The sequence below is a fragment of the Hyaena hyaena genome, unplaced genomic scaffold, assembly GCF_003009895.1.
Source record: "Hyaena hyaena isolate Hyena2069 unplaced genomic scaffold, ASM300989v1 scaffold_64, whole genome shotgun sequence".
NCBI lineage: Eukaryota > Metazoa > Chordata > Mammalia > Carnivora > Hyaenidae > Hyaena > Hyaena hyaena.
Window position 1 is genome coordinate 3979916 of NW_024080698.1, and position 24621 is coordinate 4004536.

Below are 24621 nucleotides of genomic sequence, written 5' to 3' on the forward strand. Positions count from 1 at the left end.
GGAAAAATGATCCACACGTTGAAATCAAGACATGTTACAGCAAGATGACTGAGCTTTAAAGACAGAAAAAGAATCATTTGGGCAACTGGGCAATATGGGTTTCTTACAGCAAGGAGTGAGAAATACGGAAGCTCATCTGGCTAGCTTCAGCAGGAGCACTCCCCACTCCCTCCAACCTTCCAAAAAAGAAAATGTGACTAAGGGCTTCTATACTTAAGCAAAGAATAAAGGCAGAAGATAACATTTTTTTTTTTTTTTACTACATAGGACCCCAGGGAAAATTGGTTATATGGACCTTTCTTGAGGAAATTAGAAAATGAACTTTCATCAGTAGATTTAAATAGGTTAGCAATTCAGAAACTACTTTATGTTTATTTAGGACTAAGCAAGTAAGTAGATATACTGTGAATCACAAGAGCCAAGTTTCCCTCTGAGGGGGAAAATAAGAATAAGGAATTGGAAGAGGCTAAAATGAACCCTGTAGTACTGGATTGGAATCAAATGTATCATCACAAACTCATGAATTTTAACATATACAGATAAATGGACACAGGACCTAGATATATGTACAGATGTGTATGTATGCATAAATGTATTTCCTAGCTCTGCTCACTGAAAGGATTAGAAGCACTGATCCCTCAGAAGCAATGAGCATATCTAAAACCCAGATTTTGGGGCACCTGGGTGGGTCAGTCAGTTAAGCGTCTGACCTCGGCTCAGGTCATGATCTCATAAATCGTGGATTCGAGCCCCGCGTCAGGCTCTGTGCTGAGAGCTAGATCGAAGCCCGGATCCTGCTTCGGATTCTATATATCTCCTTCTCTCTCTGACCCTCCCTTGCTCACGCTATCTCTCTCTCTCTCTCTCAGAAATAAACTAAAAAACTAAAACTAAATAAACTAAAAAAAATTAAAAAAAAAAAAAACAGGTCTTGGTTTCTAAGACTTTTCTCCAATTAATAGAAGCTGGTTCTTTGGGGACATGGCTGACTCCAGGTTTGGGGTAGGGAAAACATAAGATAAGCCTAGAATATCTTACGCTGCTAGAATATAAGGAAAAATGATGCAGGCATCTTGAAAGGGCAGAGTAGCCAACTCCAAAGAGCAATCAATGGCTAAAAATGGTAGTAACAACATAAAAAATTTATAGTAATGTCCACAAGAGCACACTGATATCAGTAACCAACAAAACAGAAAAAATTGGAGAAAAGGATAGCTCTTCCTTACAGAATTACAATTAATAAATGTAAAAGGAACTAGGAAATCACTATTTAGCAAACACAGTAATTGTTACAGGCAAGAATCATCAAGGCTGATTAGCTGGGAAAAAGTTATGAAGAGAAACAAGAAGATATTTGCATAATTTCAAAGTATCGCCCCCAAAGAAAGCTACTAAGTGTACAAGGAAAAAGAGTATATTTATAGTAGAGAAACCTGTCAGACACCAATTTAATCAAGTGTCGTACATTAACAATGCTGATAATGAGATATATCAACATCATCTTAATATGAGGGTCTGAAAAAGAATACCATATCATTTCTATGGTATTCTTGCTAAAAGAATGTAAAACTGGAATTTAATCATTAAGGAAACATGAGACAATCCCAAACTGAGACATATTCCACAATCCCTGCTTCTTTAGAAAATATATTTAGAAGAAATATTTATTACTAATATACAGAAATATAAACTGATCCTATATCCAGCCACCTTGATACATTCCTCTATTATTTCTAATAATTGGCTTATTCTTTTGGGTTTTCTGTGTTATCAGGAAATAATTAAGCTCTACTCTGAGTACAGGATAGGAATGTCAAGCGGCTGAACCCATGTCAAAGGCCTGAACTGGTAAAACAATTATCTGGCATTTTTAGTTTCCATAATGGGAGAAAAGCTTCCTCCCACCAAGATTCATAATATGGAAAATTCTCCAAATGTAAGAATAGAACAGAAAAAACAAATTTTGCTAAAGTACAATATAGGAAAATATTTTGTCAAAAATGGTTACGAGTGGCAGAAATAATATAAATGCTAATACAGTATAAGAAATATAATAAAATATATAACAAATGAGGCATACAGACAAAAAGGATCACTCAAATACAAAGGTTATAATTAAAGTAAAAGTAGTAAGTAAAACTAAACACAAGAATGATACAATCTTAAAATCTGAATATCACACTTGGATCACATCATGGATCCTTCAGAGCAACTGGAATGTATTCCTTGTAACTCCTGCAATTCCAGAATAGTGTTAGTGAACTTTCAAATAATACATCAACAGTCAACTGTTCAAAACTTTGCATGTCCTTTAAATGTCTCATCATTTATGCCCAAATGACCCAAAGAGAGAAATCACCAGAGAAGAACAAAGAGCTAGTAACTACTTTTCTGTCTCTCTCCCCCTCCCAGAGGGGCTGAAGGATGATTAAGAAAGAGAAAGGAAGAGGCAATGTTTCAGGCCAAAGAATAACACAAACAGAACTGAGAACACGCTAGGTCTACATAACAAAATAAGAGTAAAATGACTGGAACACAGAACTATTAATTCTATGATGTAAAGAACCTTTAATAAAGGGAAGAGAAGCAGTTTGAGAAAATCAGATTAACTTAGTTATGGAGAGATTAAAAGTTGCTCAGAAAACATTCAACCAATGTTATCAAGTAGGTAGTTGGAAATATGGGCTTAGGAGGATGCTAGAGACATAGATAGATCTAGAAACCATGCAACCTGTAGATCAGGTCACAGCCACAGTATATGCACTTGTTACTAGTGTTAATGCATCTCAGGTTACTAGACACTTTGATTAAAACTACTAATCAAGGCAGAATCAAATATAGTGATTAATAATTTTAAATTGCCTAAAGGCAATTCAATGAACTCTATAAATTAATTCTAGTCAGAACAGACTTTCTTATAGCTACTGACATTCTATATAGATACATATACAAATACTGCAATTCAGAAGAGGAGTCTTTGAGATCAGCTTACTGCTGGCACTGAAACTGCACTGTCAGCATGCAACACCTCTCCATGTGTGTGATCTCATTGCACCTGTAGACAACACTGTTGAGCTTAAAGGCTCAATGGCAGAATTCTCATATTTTAGAGATGATGAAACTGAGGATGAGGAGAGAAAAAAATGACCTGCTCAAGTGGCAGTAGGTGACAGAATTCAGGACCTGAATATGGGTGGTCTGAATCCAAAACCCATGTTATTATATCTGAGCGATGTAGACATATCTATGCCTATAGACTGAATACTATTTGTAAGTTATGATATTGTGATTTATACTAACAAGTATAAATTTGGTCTTTGTCCCATTTCTAGCACAGAGCTCTGGAAACCCTGGGAATTTCCTAAGTGATGAGAGCAAAAAAAAAACGGTGTCTTTTGTTATGTTAGTGAGGTCAGTTCTGGACCCCGCCCCTGCCCCATGAAGGATGGGGGCTGGTTGCCAGGACAGCCAATCATGTGATCAGAGGGAGGGAACTTGCAGTCCTACCCCTCTCCAAGCTTTGGGGAGGGGAGAAGACCTGGAGGTTGAATCTATCATCAATGGCCAATGATTTCATAAATCACGATTTCATAAATCATGTAATGAGGACTCCATAAAAACCCAAAAGGAGCAGGGGGACCTGGGTAGCTCAGTCAGTTGAGTGTCCAACATCAGCTCAAGTCATGATCTCACTGTTTGTTGGTTTGAGCCCCACATCAGGCTCTGTGTTGACAGCTCAGAGCCTGCTTCAGATTCTGTATCTCCCTCTCTCTCTCTGCCCCTCCCCGACTTGCACTCTGTGTGTCTCTCTCGCAAAAATAAACAAACATTAAAAACAATTTTAAAAAACGTATATAAAAAAAAAGGACAGGTTTCAAGACCTTCAATGCTGGTGAATACATGAAGGTGCTGGGAGAGTGGTGCCCTCAGAGAGTATGGAAGCTCCATGCCCCTTTCTACATACATTTCCCTATGCACCTCTTCCATCTGGATGTTCATCTGTATCCTATAAACGTAAGTGGTGTACAGAGTTCTGTAAGGCACTTGAACAAATTCATTGAACCCAAGAAACGAGGGGTGGGGTCATTGGAACTCCAATCTGTAGCTAGTTGGTCAGAAACACAGATGACAACCTGGGCTTGTAACTGGCATCTGAAGTATGTGCGTGTGCAGGGGTAGGGGCCGGTTTTGTGGGACTGCGCCCATAACCCAGGAGATCTGATGCTAATTTCAGGTAGATAGCATCAGAATTAGGTTAAATTGTAGGACACCCAGCTGCTGTCACAGAGAACTGCTTGGTGTGGAGGAAAGCTTCCACGCATTTGCTGACTAGAAGCGTCAACAGTGTTTATGTAAAAGTAGAGACACCCATGAAAGAACACAGTAGGAAAGAACTGAATTCTTCCTATAGAAAAAAACTTGAGTTTTTCCTTCATACAAGTGTTATTTTTTTCTTATATAGTGTAAAGGCTTTTCTTTCTCATTAAAATCAGTACATGCTTGGGGTGCCTGAGTGGCTCAGTTGGTTAAGCGTCTGACTTCAGCTCAGGTCATGATCTCATGGCTCGTGGGTTCGAGCCCCGCGTTGGGCTCTGTGCTGACAGCTCAGAGCCTGGAGCCTGCTTTGAATTCTGTGTCTCCCTCGCTCTCTACCCCTCCCCCGCTCATGCTCTATCTCTCTCTCTCAAAAAATAAACATTAAAAACTTTTTAAAAATCAGTACATGCTCAAAATTTTATAAAATTGTATACAAGAGAAGGTGCCATATCCCCATAATCCCAACTCTCATAATACCTGCTACTAATAATTTGGAGTATATTTCACAGGATCATTTTCTCTATTCATCTAATTAATGTACATGTAGGAGCTATATAAATGTGTGTATGAGCCTCAATATATTTACACATGTGCAAAATGTTTCTATTGGATCAACTTTTAGAAGCAGAATGTTAGGTCAGTGAGTATAGCACTTTAAATTTTAATAAGCTATTGCCAAATTGCTTTCCAAGAATATTGTACCAATTTCTATTGATATACAATATGATTAACAAATAAAATTTGCATAAATACAAATAGTCAAAACACATATAGAAACCAATACTTAATCCCATTTGGTAAGGAAATCCGAAGTAAACAAAAGCAGTATTTTTATCCATCAACTTGGCAAAAAAAAGTAACGACTAGTATTACATAACAGGGTGTGGGGACAGGAAAGCAGGCTCTCTCAGATTGCTAGAAGAGGAATAAACTACTTTCTCCCTTCTGGTTGAACACTGCTGGTTCAACTTCTGCAGGGCATTTTGGTAATGTATGACCATTTTAATTTATACAGACTAACACCTGGCAATTCCACATTTACGACTGGATCCCACACATGTGCCCAAAAATTTAGAGTAATGCACAGTACAGTCTTTAAAAAAAGAGCAAAAATTTGGAAATAATCTAAATTTTTATCAATCAGAAATTAAATCAATTATGTTAAAACCATACAGTGGAATATTTTGCAGGCATAAAAAGAATGATGCTGTGATATTCTTTTTAGCATAGAAAAAATGTCCATGATATGAAAAAATACAGAGAACAATACATTTACATATATGTAAACAAGCCACAGGAAAAATATCTTAAAATATATTTCAGAATATCAATAGTTCTATATAACAGGTAAATTTTCATTATACATTTCTGTAATAGTTTTAAGCAGTATGCATGTGTTTACTTCTGTGTTAAAGAAAACATTAAGAACATTTTCCTTTTAAGGAACTCACTACTCTTAAAGATTTATATGTATAATATCCTATTCACAACAGATTACTGTTCCTGGATTATTACTGCAGAAGAGAAGCTAAGGCAAACACAAGTTAGACTTACATTTAACTATCAGAAGGAATATATTATCTAACCTTTATTCATTATGTTTTTAAAAACATGCTTATAAAAGTATATTAAAACATTCAATTATGATTTCAACTCTTATATGTGGTTAAAAAATAACAAGAATTAAATAATTACCTCTCCTATGAAGACTACTATAACACAGTCCAACTTCTCTTCAGGATACAGGTTATCAATAAGGGAATGAAGAGTTTCTATGAGGTAAGATTTAACTTCTCTCTTCACTGTGGGAATTCCCATTACTATTGACACTGAAACAAAATAATGATAGTAATTATATAAAAAGATTTCACAAAGACAGTATAGAACAACACTAGTATTTCAAAAGTGATTATACTCTCTCATAACTCAGAAATCAAAATACACTACTCAATAATAACTGAGGAATCAAAATATACTACAAAATAAACTACTTCACAAAGAAAAATAATCAAAGGACATAAAGGCATACCCATAACAGACTAATTTTTTTTTACAGGGCTTATCCATAAAATATGTCAAAGTACTAATAAAAATGAAGACATTAAACCTCCCATTAAAAACAAATGACTATAAAGTATAAACAACAAATATACAACTAAAAGAAACAGTGAACATATCTTAAAAATTAATGTCTCAGATATCATGGATATAATGCAGTCAGAAGAACATAACATCTCTTCTGTGGTTTTCCTGCCAAAAAAGAAAACTTCAACCTAACTATGAAGAAATATCAGACAAATCCACATTAGGGGGACAGTCTACAATATAGTTGTCCAGGTACTCTCTGAAGTGTCAAGATCAGGGAAGACAAAGAAAGAATAAGGAACTGTCCGAGACTGCAGAAGACAAAGGAGACATGACAGTTAAATGAAATATGGGATCCTGAGTTGGATCCTAAAACAGAAACAGAACTACAATGAAAAAAGTGACAAAATCTGAATAGGACCTATGGTTAGTTAATACTATATAGCATCAATACAAAGTTCCTGGTTTTGATCATTATATTACAGTTACATAATTTGAACATTTAGGCGAACAGTGTGAGGTATATGAAAACACTGTGTGTACTATTTATGCAACTTCTTTTCAGTCTAAAATTACAGCCAATTCTCCTATGATGCTTGTTTTTGCAATGCATATTTTTTCCTGAGTGATTAATATATTAGGCAACTATCTGAGCATTCGCTTATGTGCAATTTCTCCTCTGGGACAAGCATTCACTAGGTAAACAGAGAAAACTGCATCCACTTGAAATGAGTTCAAAAAACTGCACTAAGTAATGTAGAAACACATGAATGGTATATACTTCCAACCTCTACCAGCTGCCTCAGTTCACTGCATGCTAAGAACCACACCTATCTACATGTGGTGTTGAAACTTCCACCAGATTGCATCACCTCTCAAAACCTTCCAAGCCGCAATCCTTCTGAAGCACATTTTAACAGCAAACCTCAAGTATTATTCAAGGTAGAGTGCTATACTGATTACAGTACTTTTGTACTTCTTAATCATTTAACATGTGTAAAATTGTGCAACTGTTTTTATTATGTTCTTATCTTTCCGTATGTGTGACTGACAAAGTTTTTGACTGCTGTGATGCTAATCTCATTTTTCTCCTTCTATTGTACAATTCAGCATAACATGGTAAATTTTAGAAATGCATATATTGTGTTACAAGAAGACTATTTCACAGAAAGTTTTTTTTTTTAAATAATACGTTTTAAAAAGCCTTAATATCTTGGGGCATCTGGGTGGCTCATTCAGTTAAACATCTGACTCTTGATTTTGGCTCAAATCATGACCTTGTGGTTCGTGGAAGAGAACCCCACATCTGGCTTGGTGCTGGCAGTGCAGAGCCTGCTTGGGATTCTCTCTCTCCCTCTCTCTCTCTGCTTCTCCCCAGGCTCACTCGCATATGTGCGCATGCTCGCTCTCTCTCTCTCTCTCTCTCTCTCTCTCAAAATAAATTTTTAAAAAAGCCTTAATATCCTGTTACATAACAGTAGAGAAATATTTTACAAACAGTAAAAATACTTAAGTCTTAATAATGAAACAATTTGTTGGAAATGCTAGAAAATACTTACAATTCACGAAATTCTAAAGTTTAGAAGGAAACTTGAAGATCATGGCTCAATGAATCTACCACCATAATTCTACATATAAGAATACTAAGATCCAGGGGCGCCTGGGTGGCTTAGTCGGTTGAGTGTCCGACTTTCGCTTAGGTCATGATCTCGCGGTTCGTGGGTTCGAGCCCCGCGTCGGGCTCTGTGCTGACTGCCGGCTCAGAGCCTGGAGCCTGTTTCAGTCTGTGACTCCCTCTCTCTCTGACCCTCCCCTGCTCACGCTGTCTCTCTCTCTCTCTCTCTCTCCTAGAAATAAAATTTAAAAAAAAAAAAAAAAAAAAAAAAAGAATACTAAGATCCATAATTTGGCTATATACAAAAGAATGAAACTGAGACACTTTGTTACACTATACATAAAAATAAACTCAAAATGGATTAAAAACCAAAATGTGAGAGATGAAATCATAAAAATCCTAGAAGAGATCATTGGCAATAGTTCTCTGACATTGGCCAGAGCAACATTTTCCTAGCATTGTGTCACGTGAGGCAAGGGAAACAAAAGCAAAACTTAACTATTGGGACTACATCAAATTAAAAAGTTTCTGCACAGCAGAGGAAAAGCTACCAACAAAACTAAAAGACAACCTACTGAATGGGAGAAGATAATTTACAAATAATATATATGATAAAGGGTTAGTATCCAAAATATATAAAGAACTAATAAACTCAACACCATAAAAATTAATAATCCAATTAAAAAGTGAGCAGAAGATATGAACAACTATTTCTCCAAAGGGCGTCTGGGTGGCTGTCAGTTGAGCATCTGACTCCAGCTCAGGTCATGATCTCACGGTTTGTGAGTTCAAGTCCTACATTGGGTAAGCTCAAGCCCCATTTCTTTCTCTCTCTCGCCCCCCTTTCTCTGTCCCTTTTGGGATTCTCTCTCTCTCTCCTCTCTTCCCCCCACTCAAAAAAAAAAAAAAAATGTCTCCAAAGGAGACATACAGGTGACTGACAGGTACATGAAAAGATGCTCAACATCACTCATCAGGGAGACGCAAATCAATACCACAATTAATAACACCTCACATCTGTTAGAATGGCTAAAATCAACACAAGAAATAACAGTTGTTGGCCAAGGATATGGAGAAAAAAGGAGCCCTATGTACTGTTGGTGGAAATGCAAACTGGTACAGCTGCTGCAGAAAACAGTATGAAGGTTCCTCAAAAATTAAAAATAGAACTACTCTAAGATCTAGCAATTGCACTATTTGGTATTTACCCAAAGAATATAAAGACACTAATTCAAAAAGATACATGCACTCCTATGTTCACTGAAGCTTTATTTACAATAGCCAAATAACAGAAGCAGCCCAAGTGTCCAGAGATTGATGAAAGGATAAAGAAGATCTGGTGTATATTTATACAATGGATTATTACTCAGCCAGAAAAAGAATGCCATCTTGCCATTTGCAACAACACAGAAAGACCTAGAGAATATAATGTTAAGTGAAGTAAGTCAGTGAAAGAAAAATACCATATGATTTCACCAATGGGTGGAATTTAAGAAATAAAACCCCCAAAAAAAAGATAAACCAAAAAACAGAGGGGAGGTGAGTGGGAGAATGGATGAAATAGCTGATAGGGATTAAACAGGACACTTATCATGATGAGCACTGAGTAATACATAAAATTGTTGAGTCACCTATATTGTATACTTGAAACTAATATTATATATTAACTATATTGGAATTAGAATTTAAAAAGAAATAACAACGCCCCCCCAAAAAGAATACTCAGATCCAAATGGTTTAAAAGATATCCCCAAAGATCCACGCCACATTCTTCTCTTCCATTTTGAGATGAAGGGCTTCCAGGAACTCAGAGAACGATAATATTGGGACTTCTGGCAAGATGGCAGAGCAGGAAGATCCTGAGCTCATGGACACACTGAAATGAAGCTACATCAATGCAACCAACACTGAAAAGGACTCAAAGCCTGGCAGAACAGACTTTCCAGTTAATCACAGAGAAGACGACACTGAAAAGCAGAGGAGGACCACACCATGCACCACAGGCATGGTGACCCCACACTGGAGAGACGAGTGCCCATAACATTTGGCTTTGAAGACCAGTAGGGCTTAACTTCCAGAGTTTTTATAAGCAGCAGACCTTAACTTCAGGTACCTTAAAACCAGGTGGTTTAGCTCCAGTAGAGCTGGAGATCAATAGGAAGCTGAGTCCCCAACCCTTCAAGAGCCAGCATAACAAATAACTTTGCAGAGACACTGCAAGGAAGCAGCAGTTTGCAAAGTGCCTGGGGTATCTCAGATTTTGCACTGCAGGGGCAGGAATCTTTAGGAGACTTCTCCCAGAACAGAAGTGCTAGCAAGTGCCATTCTTTTACCCCTGCCTCGCCCACTTCCCCTGCCTACATAGCAGACACTTGCAGGAACCAGCACAAACACGCTCCACTTACCTTGCTAGCGCCAAGTGCCTCACGTCTGCATTCCCCTTCGGGCACCCCATCCGACCCACCCCACTTAGCAGGCACCCCTCCAAAGCCGCTTCTGCCCCAATGCACCTTGCAAGCAACCCCAGCTGGGACCAGTGCCACTTCAAAATGATTTCTGTCCTGGAGAGAGGGGATTATAACCACACAAACCAATGTTCCCACCACCCCAGCAGCAAACCTTATAGCTGGCAGTACAGAGATAGTGCCCTGCAGTTCACTGCAACTGCAGTTCCAGCACATGGACTTAAGGGCAGGCACCTGGTCTGACCACTGACCTACTACAAAAGCCCCCTAAGAGCACAGACACCAAACCCTGCCCAGAATATCACAACAGGTAAAGTGGGCCTTTGCAGCCAAATGGACTGAAGGCAAATGCAGCTCAGTCACACAGTAGGGCCTACACAGCCACACGGGAGATACCTCTGAAGTGCCTGGTTCCGGCAAACAGAGGTTATCATGCTCCAAGGCACCACAGGACCTCTTCTTCATAAGGCCACTACTTTCAAGAGCAGGAAGATGTAGCTGATTTCCCTAATACACAGAAACAAACACAAAGTTAGACAAAATGAAGAGACAGAGCAATATGGCCCAAATGAAAAAACAGGTCAAAATCACAACAAGAGAGCTAAATGAAATGGAAATAGGCAAATGCCTGATAAAGAATTCAAATTAGGGGTGCCTGGGTGGCTCAGTTAGTTAAGCGTCTGACTTCAGGTCAGGTCATGGTCTCACCGTTCATGAGTTCAAGCCCCAGGTCAGGCTCTGTGCTGACAGCTCAGAGCCTGGAGCCTGCTCTGGATTCTGTGTCTCCCTCTCTCTCTGTCCCTCCCCCACTCACACTCTGTCTCTCTCAAAAATAAACATTAAAAAAAATTTCAAATTAATGGTCATAAAGATACTCACTGAACTTGAGTAAAGAGTGGAGGATCTCAGTAAGACCTTCAACAAAGAGAAAGTATATAAAAGAACCAGAGATGAAAAATTCAATAAATGAAATACAAAATACACTAGAACAAATCCATAGCATAATTAAGAAGGCAGAACAATCAAGCAGTGATCTGGAAGAGAAAGTAATGGAAAATATCCAAGCTGAATAGCAAAAAGAATAAGAATAATAAAAAAATGAGAATAGGTTTAGGGAACTCAAGAATATCATCAAATGTAGCAACATTCACATTATAGGGATCCCAGAAGGAGAGAGAAGGTGACAGAAAACGTATTTGAAGAAATAATCACTCAAAATGTCCCTAATCTAGGGAAGGAATCAGACATCCAGACCCAGGAGGCAGAGAGCCCCCAACAAAATTTACACAAGGAGTTCCACACCAAGACACATTATAATTAAAATGACAAAAAGGAGTGATAGAGAATTTTAAAAGGAGCAAGAGAAAACCAATATATATAAGGGAAACTACATAAGTCTATCAGTTGATTTTAAAACAGAAACTCCTCAAGACAGAAGGGAGTGGAATGATATATTCAAAATCCTGAAAGGATAAAATATGCAATCCAGAAATCTCTATTCAGCAACGCAATCATTCAGAACAGAAAAAGACATAATGAGTTTCCCAGATAAACAAAAGTTAAAGGAGTTCATCACCACTAAACCTGCCTTACAAAAAAAAAATGTTAAAGGTAATTCTTTGAGAAAGAAAAGAGCATAAAGTGTAAGAAAATTATGAAAGGGAAAAAAATCAGATAAATACAAAGATATAATAAAAGTACTAATCACTAATAAAATCAGTTTGAAGGTTAAAGCACAAAAGCAGTAAAACTAATTATAACTATAAAAATCAGTCAAGAGAGTAATAGAATAAAAGCATTCAGTGCTTTTAAAATGGATTCAAAAACTTAAGTAACCATCAATTTAATATACACTGCTATCCACATAAGATGTTCTAAATGAACCTAATGGTAACAAATAAAAAACCTGTAATAGACACACACACACACGAGAAAAAGGAATCCAAGCATAACTCTGAAGAAATCCATCAAATCACAGAGGAAAGAACAAGACAAGAAAAAACCTGAACTGCAAAACAACCAGAAAACAAGTAACAAAATGGCAGTAAGTATAAACCTATCAATAACTACTTTATTTTTTTTTAATATTTATTTACTTTTGAGAGACAGAGAGACCAGAGCATGAGCAAGGGAGAGGCAGAGAGAAGAGGAGACACAGAATCTGAAGCAGACTCCAGGCTCTGTCTGGGCTGTCAGCACAGAGCCGGATGTGAGGCTCGAACTCACAAACTGTGAGATCACGACCTGAGCTGAAGTCGGCTGCTTAACCGACTGAACCACTCAGGCGCCCCTCAATAACTACTTTTAATATAAAACGACTAAATACTCCAATCAAAACACATAAGGTGACTGAGCAGATAAAAAAGCAAGACCCATCTATATGCTGCCTACAAGAGCCTAATTTCAACTTAAAGACACACACAGATTGACAGTGAAGGGATGTAAAAACATTTAGTACACAAAATGGAAGTGAAAACAAAACTGGGAAAGTCATATTTAAGTTAGACAAAACAGACTGTAAAACAGAGACAAAGAACATTACATAATGATATAGGGAACAATCCAACAGGATATAACAATTATAAATATTTATGCATCCAACATGAGAACACCTAAATACATAAAACAACTATTAACAGAAAGGAAGAAATTGACAGTACTATAATAATAGTAAGGGACACCCCAATTACAGTAATGGATAAATCATCCAGGTGGAAAATCAACAAAGAAAGAGTGGCTTTGAATGACGTATTAGGTATATTCAGAACATTCAGTCCAAAAACAGACGATTACACATACTTATCAAGGGGGGGCTATGGAACATTCTCCATAATATATTATATGTATAGACCATAAAACAAGTCTCAGTAAATTCAAAAAGACTGAAATCATGTCACCCATCTTTTCTAACCACAATAGTTTGAAACTAGAAATCGATTACAATAAAAAAGAGGATAAGTAACAAGCTACTAAGACTGAGTCAACCAAGAAATCAAAGAGCAAATTAAAAAAAAAAGTTCTCCAGGGGCGCCTGGGTGGCTTAGTCGGTTAAGCGTCTGACTTTCGCTTGGGTCATGATCTCGCGGTTCATGGGTTCGAGCCCCGCATCAGGCTCTGTGCTGAGTGCCAGCTCAGAGCCTGGAGCCTGTTTCAGTCTGTGACTCCCTCTTTCTCTGACCCTCCCCTGCTCACGCTGCCTCTCTCTCTCCTAGAAATAAATTTAAAAAAACATAAAAAAAAAAAAAGTTCTCCATATGTCAATGGAGAACATGAAGATGAAAACACAAGTCCAAAATCTTTGGGGAAGCAGCAAAAGCTGTTCCAAAAGAAAAGCTTACAGCAACATAAGACTACCTCAAGAAACAAGAAAAATCGCAAGTAAACAACCTAACCTAACCTAACACTTAAAGGAGCCAGAAAAAGAAGAACAAACAAGGCCAATGCCAGTAGAAGAAAGGAAATAATAAAGATTAGACCAGAAATAAATTAGAGACTTTAAAAACAATAGGGCAGATCAATGAAACCATCTGGATCTGGAGCTGGTTCTTTGAAAAGATCAAGAAAATTAATTCACCTTTAGTCAGACTCATCACGAGAAAGAGAGAGACTCCAATAAATAAAACTAGAAACAAAGAAGGAGAAATAACAACCAATATCATAGAAATAAAAAGGTTTATAAGAGAGTATTATAAAAAATTATATGCCAACAAATTAGACAAGCTAGGAGAAATGGATAAATTCTTTACAAAACTGAATTAGGAAGAAATAGAAAATTTGAACATACTGATTACTAGCAATACAACTGAATCCATGATTAAAAAAAAAAAAACCTCCCCAAAACACATGAATCCAGGACCAGATGGCTTTACAGGTGAATTCTAGCAAATATTTAAAGAAAAGTTAACTATTTTTCTCAATTTATTCCATAAAAATAGAAGAGGAAAGAAAGCTTTTATTTTTTTTTAGGTGTTTAATAATGCTAGTTTTATTTTAAAATTATTTTTTATTGTTTAGCCGTTTCTCTTTCTTTTTTTTTTTTTTTTTTTTTTTTACAAATAGTTTATTGTCAAATTAGTTTCCACATAACACTCAGTGCTCATCTCCACAAGTGTCCTGTGTCCTCCTCCATGCCCATCCCCCCTCCCCCCCACATCCATCAGTCCTCAGTTTTTGTCAGCATTCAAGAGTCTCTCATGGTTTGCCTCTCTCCCTTTCCCCCACCATTTCCGCCCTTCTTCTCCCCCTTGTTCCTCCATCAAGTTCCTCCTAATCCTCCTATACGTGCAAACATATGATATTTGTCCTTCTCTGCCTGACTTATTTCGCTCAGCATAACACCCTCAAGGTCCATCCATGTTGCTACACATGGCCAGATTTCATTGTTTCTCATTGCCATGTAGTATTCCATGGTATAGATAAACCACATCTTCTTGATCCATTCATCTGTTGATGGACACTTAGGCTGAGGAAAGAAAGCTTTTAAACTCATTCTACTATGAGTCCAGCATTACTGTATACCAAAACCAGATAAAGAACTAAAGGCCACTATCTCTGATGAACATAAATGCAAAAATCCTCAACAAAGTATCAGCAAACTGAATCTAACAATACAATAAAAATATCATTCACCGGGGCACCTGGGTGGCTCAGTTGGTTAAGCGTCCGACTTCGGCTCAGGTCATGATCTCATGGTTCATGGGTTCGAGCCCCGCGTTGGGCTCTGCGCTGACAACTAGCTCAGAGCCTGGAACCTGTTTCAGATTCTGCATCTCCCTCTCTCTCTTACCCTCCCCTGATCACACGGTCTCTCTCTCTCTCAGAAATAAAAAAATAAAATAAAATCATTCACCACAATCATGTGGAATTTATCCCAGGGATGCAAAGGTGGTTCAAAATATTCATAAATCTATCAACATGATACATCATATTAACAAAAGATAAAAACCATATAATTATCTCAATAGATGAAGAAAAAGCATTTGACAAAATCCAGTATCTGTTGTTATGATAAAAATTCAGCACATGGGCTTCTGGGTGATTCAGCTGTTAAGCATCCAACTTTGGCTCAGGTCATGATCTCGTGGTCCATGAATTCAAGCCCCGTGTCTAGCTCTGTGCTGACAGTGCAGAGTCTGGAGCCCACTTTGAGTTCTGTGTCTTTCTCGCTCTCTGCTCCTCCCCCATTCATACTCTGTCTCTCTCTCAAAAATAAACATTAAAAAAAAAAAAAAACCTCAACAAAGTGGGTTTAGACGGAACATACCACAACATAATAAATACCATATATGAAAAATCCAGTGAGCATCACACCCATTGGTGAAACACTGAAAGATATTCCTTTAAAATCAGGAATGAGACAAGGATGTCAACTCTCACCACTGTTACTCAACTGAGTATTGGAAGTCTTAGCTGCAGCAATCAGACATAAAAGGCATCCAAACTGGTAAGAAGAAGGAAAACTTTCACTATGTGCAGATGACATACTATATATATAGAAAACTCTAAAGACTCAACCAAAAAAACCACTAGAATTGTTAAATGAATTTGCTAAAGTCACAGGATACAAAATATAAGGAAATCAGTTGTATTTCTATATACTAATAATGAGACAGCAGAAAAAGAAATTAGAGGTCGCCTGGGTAGCTCAGTCAGTTGAGTGTCTTGACTCTTAATTTCAGCTCAGGTCATGATTCTAGGGTTGTAGGATCAAGCCCCATGTCAGGCTCCATGCTGAGCCCAGGCTCCACAGCCTGCTTGAGATTCTCTCTCTCTCTCTCTCTCTCTCTCTCCTCCTCTCTTCTGCTGTGCCCACTCTAAAATTAATTAATTAAAAAAATAAAATTTAAAAATGAAAGAAATTAAGAAAACAATCCCATTTACAATTGTACCAAAAAGAATAAATTACCCAGGAATATGCTTAACAAAGAGGTGAAACATTGTACTCTGAAAACTAAAAAACAATTATGAAAGGAACCGAAGATGACAAAAATGGAAACATATTTCATGCTCATGAATTAGAAGAATCCACCTTGCTAAAATGTTTATACTACCCAAAGCAATCTACAGAGTCAATGCAATTTGTATCAAACTAAAAATTGCATTTACAGAACTAAAACAAAGAATTCTAAAATATGTATGGAACCATGAAAGACCCCAAATAGGCAAAAGAATCTTGAGAAAGAACAAAACTGGAGGTATCGCAATCCCAGATTTCAAGATATACTACAAAGCTATACTTATCAGAACAGGGTGGGTACTGGCACAAAAATTGACACAAAGATCAATGGAACTGAATAGAGAACCCAGAAATAAACCCACACTTATACGGTCAATTAATCTATGACAAACGAGGCAATATACAATAGGAGTGGTGCCTGGGTGGCTCAGTTAAGCATCCAAATCTTAATTTCAAGCTCAGGTCATGATCCCAGGATCATGGGATCCAGCCCACTGTCGGGCCCACTACTGAGCAAGGACTCTAATCTTCTCTCTCTCTCTCTCTTTCTCTCCCTCCCTCCCTATCTCTCTCCTCTTCTCTTGCTCTCTCTCTCCCTAAAATTAAAACAATTTTTTAATTTAAAAAAAAAAAACAGAATATACAATGAGAAAAAGAGAGTCTCTTCAATAAATAGTGTTGGGAAAACTGGGCAGCTATATGCAAAAGAATGAAACTGGACCACTTTCTTACACCATATACAAAAATAAACTCAAAGTGGATTAAAGAACTGAACTGTGAGACATGAAACTATAAAACTCCTAAAATAAAAAACAGGCAGTAGTAAACTCTTGGACACTGGTCTTAACATTTTTATGGGTCTGCCTCCTCAGGCAAGGGAAACAAAAGCAAAAATAAACTATTGGGACTAAACAAAAAATAAAAAGCTTTTGTGCAGCAAAGGAAACAATCAACAAAATAAAAAGATAATGCAGTGTATGGGAGAAGATATATTTGCAAATGTATTCCAAAAAGTGGTTCATAACCCAAAATATATAAAAAACTTCAACAACTCAACACCAAAAAACCCCACAAATAATCCAATTTAAAAGTGGGCAGAGGACCTGACAAGATATTATTCCCAAGAGGACATAAAGATGTCCAAGACACATGAAAAGATGTTCAACATCATTCATCATCAGGGAAATGCAAATCAAAACCACAATGAAGTATCACTTAATACTTGTCAGAATGGCTAAAATCAGAAAGACAAAAAAATAACAAGTGTTGGCAAGGATGTATAGAAAGACAAACCCTCATGCACTGTTGGTGGAAATGCAAGCACTGTTGGTAGAAAACAGTATGGAGGTTTCTCAAAAAATTAAAAATAAAACTACCATATGATCTGGTAATTCCACTACTGGGTACTCAAAGAAAAGGAAAACACTAATTCAAAAAGATATATGCACCCTTATGTTTACTGCAGCATTATTTACAGTAGCCAAGATATGGAGACAACCTAAGTTTCTATCCGCAAATGAATGGATAAAGATGTGGTGTATACATACAGTGGAATATTACTCAGCCATAAAAAAAAGAAGGAGATCTTGCCATTTGCAACAACATGGAAGTACCTAAAAGGTTAATGGTAAGTGAAATAAGTCAGAGAGTGACAAATAGCATATAATTTCACTCACATGTGGAATTTAAGAAACAAAACAAAGAGACCAAAAAAAGGACTCTTAAATTCAGAGTAAGCTTGTGGTTGCTAAATGGGAGGTGGGTGAGGGGATGAGTAAGACAGATAAAGGGGATTAAGAGTAAACCTATGATGCACATTGGGTAATGTAGAGATTCACTGAATCTTTATATTGTACACCTGGAATTTATACTTGAATTTTAAAATTAAACTAATTAAATAAAACTATTTAAAAAAGAGATCTGCCCTATTTGTACCAAACACACTTACTGAACACCTATCAAACGCAAGACATTATTTTAGGCGATAGGGATAATAGTGAATGACAATGATGAGGTCCCTACCCTCAGGTAATTTACATTCTAGAAGAGGGGAAAAGATAAATAATATAACCTTAGAGGGTGATATGTACCATACAAATTAAAATATGGCAATATTAAAAAGAGTAGGTAGGGAACAGGGGAAGAGACAGGTACCTCTATAGTGAGATAATGGAAGGCCTCTCTTATATCAACTTAACTGATAATGACGAGAAAGAGCAGAGGAAGAAGACTCCAGAAGAAGAAACAGCAAGGCCCAAAAGAAAGCATGATCTTAACATAGGGAAGAAATGAAACAGAATGTATCTAAAGCATCAAATTAGTTTCCACATAACACTCAGTGCTCATCCCCACAAGTGTCCTCCTCCATGCCCATCCCCCCTCCCCCCCACATCCATCAGTCCTCAGTTTTTGTCAGCATTCAAGAGTCTCTCATGGTTTGCCTCTCTCCCTTTCCCCCACCATTTCCGCCCTTCTTCTCCCCCTTGTTCCTCCGTCAAGTTCCTCCTAATCCTCCTATACGTGCAAACATATGATATTTGTCCTTCTCTGCCTGACTTATTTCGCTCAGCATAACACCCTCAAGGTCCATCCATGTTGCTACACATGGCCAGATTTCATTGTTTCTCATTGCCATGTAGTATTCCATGGTATAGATAAACCACATCTTCTTGATCCATTCATCTGTTGATGGACACTTAGGCTCTTTCCATGTTTTAGCTATTGTGGAGAGTGCTGCTATGAACATTGGGGTCCATGTGCTCCTATGCCTCAGCATTTCTGTATCCCTTGGGTAAAGTCCTAGCAGTGCTACTGCTGGGTCCTAGGGGAGTTCTAGTGTTAGTTTCCTGAGGAACCTCCACACTGTTTTCCAGAGGGGCTGTACCAGTTTACATTCCCACCAACAGTGCAGGAGGGTGCCCGTGTCTCCACATCCTCGCCAGCATCTAGAGTTCTCTGATTTGCTCATTTTAGCCACTCTGACTTAAGTGAGCATAAGAGAAGGCCACTGTAAAGTTGTAAGGGAGTGACATTATCCAATTTTTAATTTTAAAAGACTACCAAATTTTGCAGCAAACAGATACAAAGGTATTCAGCATACAAGCATTTTGGGGAGATCAGTTAGAAGTTAGGTGGTCTGCAGGGAACCAGGGTGGCTCAGTCGGTTAAGCATCCAACTCTTGATCTTGGCTCAGGTCATAATCTCATGGTTCATGAGATCTAGCCCTGTGTTTGACTCTGCGCCTGTCAGTGCAGAGCCTGCTAAATACTCTTTCTCCCTCTCTCTGCCCCTCCCCAGCTTGCTCGCATGCACTCGCTCTTACTCTAAATAAATAAAACTTTTATTTTTTTAAGTATTTTATTTTATTTGTTTACTATTTTTTAAATGTCTATTTATTTTTGAGAGAAAGAGAGATCAAGAACATGCAAGCAGGGGAAGGGCAGAGAGAGAGGATCTGAAGTAGGCTCTGTGCTGACAGCAGACAGCCTGATGTGGGGCTCAAACTCACTATCTGTGAGATCATGACCTGAGCCAGTCAGACGCTTACCAACTCAGCCACCCAGGTGCCCCCAAAAAAACTTCTTAAAAAAAGAAGTTAGATAATCTAAAATAGGGTGCTTAAAAAGAGTGGACGGATTTGGGAGATGTTTTAGAGACACTCAGCAATGGGGCTTAAGACTGGAGAATATAAGGAGGAACAACAAAGTGTGACGTGACTAAATGGATGAGAACAACACATCTAAGGAGGAAAGGGCTCCAAATCAAGATTTCTGTTTTATTCTGAGATTCCTACAGGCAGGATGAGTTACCCTAGAAGCAGACTCCCATATACAGTTGACTCTTGAACATGGGTTTGAACTGTGCAGGTGCACTTATAAGAGGACTTTTCTCAGTAAATACAGTACAGTACTATAAATGTATTTTCTCTTCTTTATGATATTCTTAACATTTTTTTTCCTCTAGCTTACTTTATGGTAAGAATACATTATGTAATACACATAACAAAAAATACGTGTTCAGCAACAGTTTATGCTATTGGTAATGCTTAATGGTCAACAGGCCACTAGTAGCTAAGTTTTTGGGGAGTCAAAATTATACATGGATTTTTGACTGTGTAGGGCATGAGGGGGTGGTCAGTGCCTCTACCTTCACATGGTTCTAAGGTCAACTTTACCTCAGAATTTAAGTTAAATATTTTAAATGTTTAGAATATAGACTAAAAATGTAACAACTATCATGTGAAGCATTCCAAAGAAATGTTAGCTCATACAGAGTTCAAAGACTGCTTATGGAAAAAGCAAAATACATACTGCCCCAGAGCGTGCAAACAAAAATGACATAAAATAATAATACAAACTCTATCCCTACCATGGTCTTGAGTTGTTTTGCTTCTGTTTTAAGTTTAAAAGGCATGTGTAGAGAAGAAACTATTTCTCCCCAAATATACTGTTCGAGATCTGAAATGTAAATTCTTTAGTTTAAACCAAGGCACTCAAAATCTCCAAAAGCATTAATAATGAAAAAATATACTAGGGGCACCTGTGTGGTTCAGTCGGTTAAACATGTGACTCTTGATTCTGGCTTGGGTCATGATCTTACAGTTCGTGGGTTCGAGCCCCACATAAAGGCTGACAGAATGGAGCCTACATGGGATTCTCTCTCTCTCTCTCTCTCTCTCTCTCTCTCTCTCAAAATAAACTTTAAAAAATTTTAGGAAAAAAAATAAAATACTAATTCCAGCTAAACCTACAAAATCAAGAGTATCCAGGTTTGTGGTAATTCACAAAATTACCACAAAAAATTTTTGTCCTGCCTTCAAGACCAAGGTAAGATTGCCCTTTCTGCTCCACTTGTTCTTCTAGTCCACAGTATACTTCTATGGTTTATAATCTAGAAAATGTATGTATTCTAAGGCAGGAGAGTTCAGAATAAATACATCAGCAATGTGAACAAAATGGCTGTATCATCCTTTTAGAGAGGAGCAAGGCTGACCAAGGAACGCAAGAGAAATGAGCCAAAAGGTTGGACTAAATGCTTTGTTCCACTTATTAACTATCCATTATTTCCTATTCAACTGTGATGCATCCTATTACATCTATTATGTACTAGACAATCTAAAATACAGTCATAAAATAGGACAGAGCTATCAACTGTTATTTTGGTTTTCTCCAACTTTCCTGATAAGTTTTCAAGTTCTAGTACTTACTTACTTTAAAAACAAGAAAAATTCTGGGGTGCCTGGGTGGCTCAGTCAGTTAAGAATCTGACTTCGGCTCAGGTCATGATCTCACATTCATGAAATCAAACCCCACACTGAGCTATGCACTGACAGTGTGGAGCCTTCTTGGGATCCTCTCTCACCCTTTCTCTCTGCCCCTGTCCCACCGCCCCCCCAAAATAAATAAGTACACTTTTAAAAAATCTTTAAAATCAAGAAAAATTTAGCAAAAATCTTAATTTGGGATCCCCCATCTTTAATCACCAGTCTACCTTCTATTATAACTAAATTAATCTCCTTTTAAAATATTGGTTGCTAGTCAAATATTTTTAGCCTATCATGTTTCCTTAGGTTTTGATTTTAGTCATTTATTTCTCATTCCATTCCCTATATTCCATGACAATATACTTTATCTTTACTGCCTAATTGTACCTTCTCCATCTTTCTTGGCCTTATCTTTCTCTTTCCTGCAAATTAATTGTGAAAAACCTTCAAGGCTCAGTCTTAGGCCCTATCCATCCCCATATCTTCAATCAGTTATTCTCAAATGATTAGCCATAAAATTAAACCTGAGTTAGGTCTGGAGTCCCCTATCTAAATATCCAACTGACTGTTCTCCACAATCACCTCCTGACTTGACATATCCAGATTTAAGTTATGATCTTCTAAAAAACCAGTCCTGCAACATATTTTCTATTGTTCCCTATCTCAGTGAAGAACAACCACCATCCACCCAGCTACATGATCTAGAAACCTAAAACTTCATCCTTGACCACATCCTCTACCTCAGTCCACAAAAGCAATTCATCACTATGTCCTGCCATTATGTCCCCATACATTTAAAACAACTCCATCCATCTTCTTGTTTCCATCTCCACTATTATCACTATTACCTAGTCCACACCTATCCTTTCTCAAGGGGATCAGTATGATAGCCTTTTATTGGGGCCTTTCAAATCTACTCTCCTTTCTACAAACTCAGTCACTCTTTCCACTGCAGTAAATGTGGTCTCTGCAAAATTTAATTTTTTTTTAATTTGAGAGAGCGCGCGCGCGTGCGCGCACACACACGAGTGGGGGAGGGGTAGAGGGAGGAGGAGGGGAGGGGGGAGAGGAAGATAGGGAGAGAGAGAGGGAGAGAGGGAGAGAGGGGGGGAGAGAGAGAGAGAGACAGAGAGAGAGAGAGAGAGAGAGAGAGAGAGAAACAGATCCCAAGCAGGCTCCACACTCAGTGTGAAGCCTGACACAGGGTTTAATCCTACAACCCTGGGATCATGACCGGAGCCAAAATTAAGAAGGCAACACTCAAATGACTGGCCACCTAGGTGCCCTTGCAAAATTTAAATCTTTTTTTTTTTTTTTTTATGTTTTATTTATTTCTAGGAGAGAGAGAGAGAGAGAGTGTGAGCAGGGGAGGGTCAGAGAGAGAGAGGGAGTCACAGACCAAAACAGGCTCCAGGCTCTGAGCTGGCAGTCAGCACAGAGCCCAACGCGGGGCTCGAACCCATGAACTGCAAGAGCATGACCTAAGTGAAAGTCGGACGCTTAACCAACTAAGCCACCCAGGCGCCCCTGCAAAATTTAAATCTTATAAAGTTATCCTAAGTAAGGCCTGGTTAAGACCCTTCAGGGGCTTAACTTTTATTTTTTAAGTTTATTTATTTTGAGAGAGAGAATGAGAACACAAGCATAAATGAAGAGAGAGAAGGAGAGAGAATCCCAAGCAGACTCCATTCGCACTGTCAGCGCAGAGCCCATTGTGGGGCTCAAACTCACTAATGGTGAGATCATGACCTGAGCCAAAATCAAGAGTTGGATGCTTAACCAACTGAGCCACTGGAGCGCAGGGGGTTCTTTCTGTTCTTGGGTAAGATAAAAGCCAAATCCAATAAAAGGTCAGCAAGCTCCTGCGTTGTCTGGCTCCAATGCATCTCCAGCCTCATTCCATCCTTCCCCTCACTCTATACTTCATCTATAGTGACCTCCTTTCATTTTCTAAAACATTCCACACATGCTCCTTTCCATCACAGGCCTTTTCTGATGCTCTTCTCCTTTTCTGGAATACTTTTTTCTCCCATATGGTAGCCATAATAATGCCCCCCACCATGTCCAAGTGCTAATTCCTAGAATTTGTGAATATATTACCTAACGTGGCAAAAGGGACTTTGTGGACATGATTAAGGATTTTGAGACTGGAAGATTATTTTGGGTTACCCAGATGAAACTAATGAATTCACAAGAGTCCTTATGAGAGAAGGTAGGAAAGTCTGTGAGAGAAGTAGATGTGACAATGTAAGCAAGAGGTCAGAGTCACAGAGAAATCTGCAGATACAGGGGCACTAATGAAGGTAGTCAGCCTCTAGAAGCTGGAAAAGGAAAGGAGGTCAACTGTCCCCTAAAGCATCAGAAGGAACACACGCTAGTCAACACACCAATTTTAGGACTTCTGGCCAAAACTGTAAGATAATAAATTTACGTTGTTTTAAGTCACTGGGTTTGTGGTAATTTTTACAGCAGAATTAAGCAACCAAGATACCCATCTTCATCAGTGAATGACATATTTCACTGCTGTCAGGTCAAATGCATTTTTAAGACTTCCCTGAAATCCTTAATTAAGGCAAATCCCTCTTTTAGACATTCTCAAGGTATCCTTTATATCACCAATTAAAGTTGTAACTGTATAATTATTTATATAATTGATTATTAGACTCATGCATTCTCCTTTACTTAGACTGAAGCTCCACAACACTAGGAACTCCATCTAATTTTGTGTATCTAAGTACCTGGCAAAGTACCTGGCACACAGCAGGTGCTCATGGATTTTTTTACCTGCTGTCCTCTACCCGTCAGTAATGCCATTTTGGTAGGTAACCTATGGAGGGTCTTTTCTCAGGCATCTTTCTCAGCACTAAATGGGCCCTAAATCTGAAGAGCTGTGAGTTTCTTCAACTCAAAAAAATTTTT

General features: G+C 38.0%; 1 protein-coding gene across 3 annotated transcripts in view; it reads right to left on the reverse strand.

Annotated features, from left to right (window-relative positions):
• Positions 1–24621, reverse strand: part of MGAT4A (alpha-1,3-mannosyl-glycoprotein 4-beta-N-acetylglucosaminyltransferase A) — a 122979-nt gene that overhangs the window by 50656 nt on the left and 47702 nt on the right. For all 3 annotated transcript variants that reach the window (XM_039232413.1, XM_039232414.1, XM_039232412.1), the window contains exon 5: positions 6013–6146. In XM_039232413.1, coding sequence (XP_039088344.1) covers positions 6013–6146 — 134 coding nt within the window. The remainder of the gene's footprint in view (positions 1–6012; positions 6147–24621) is intronic.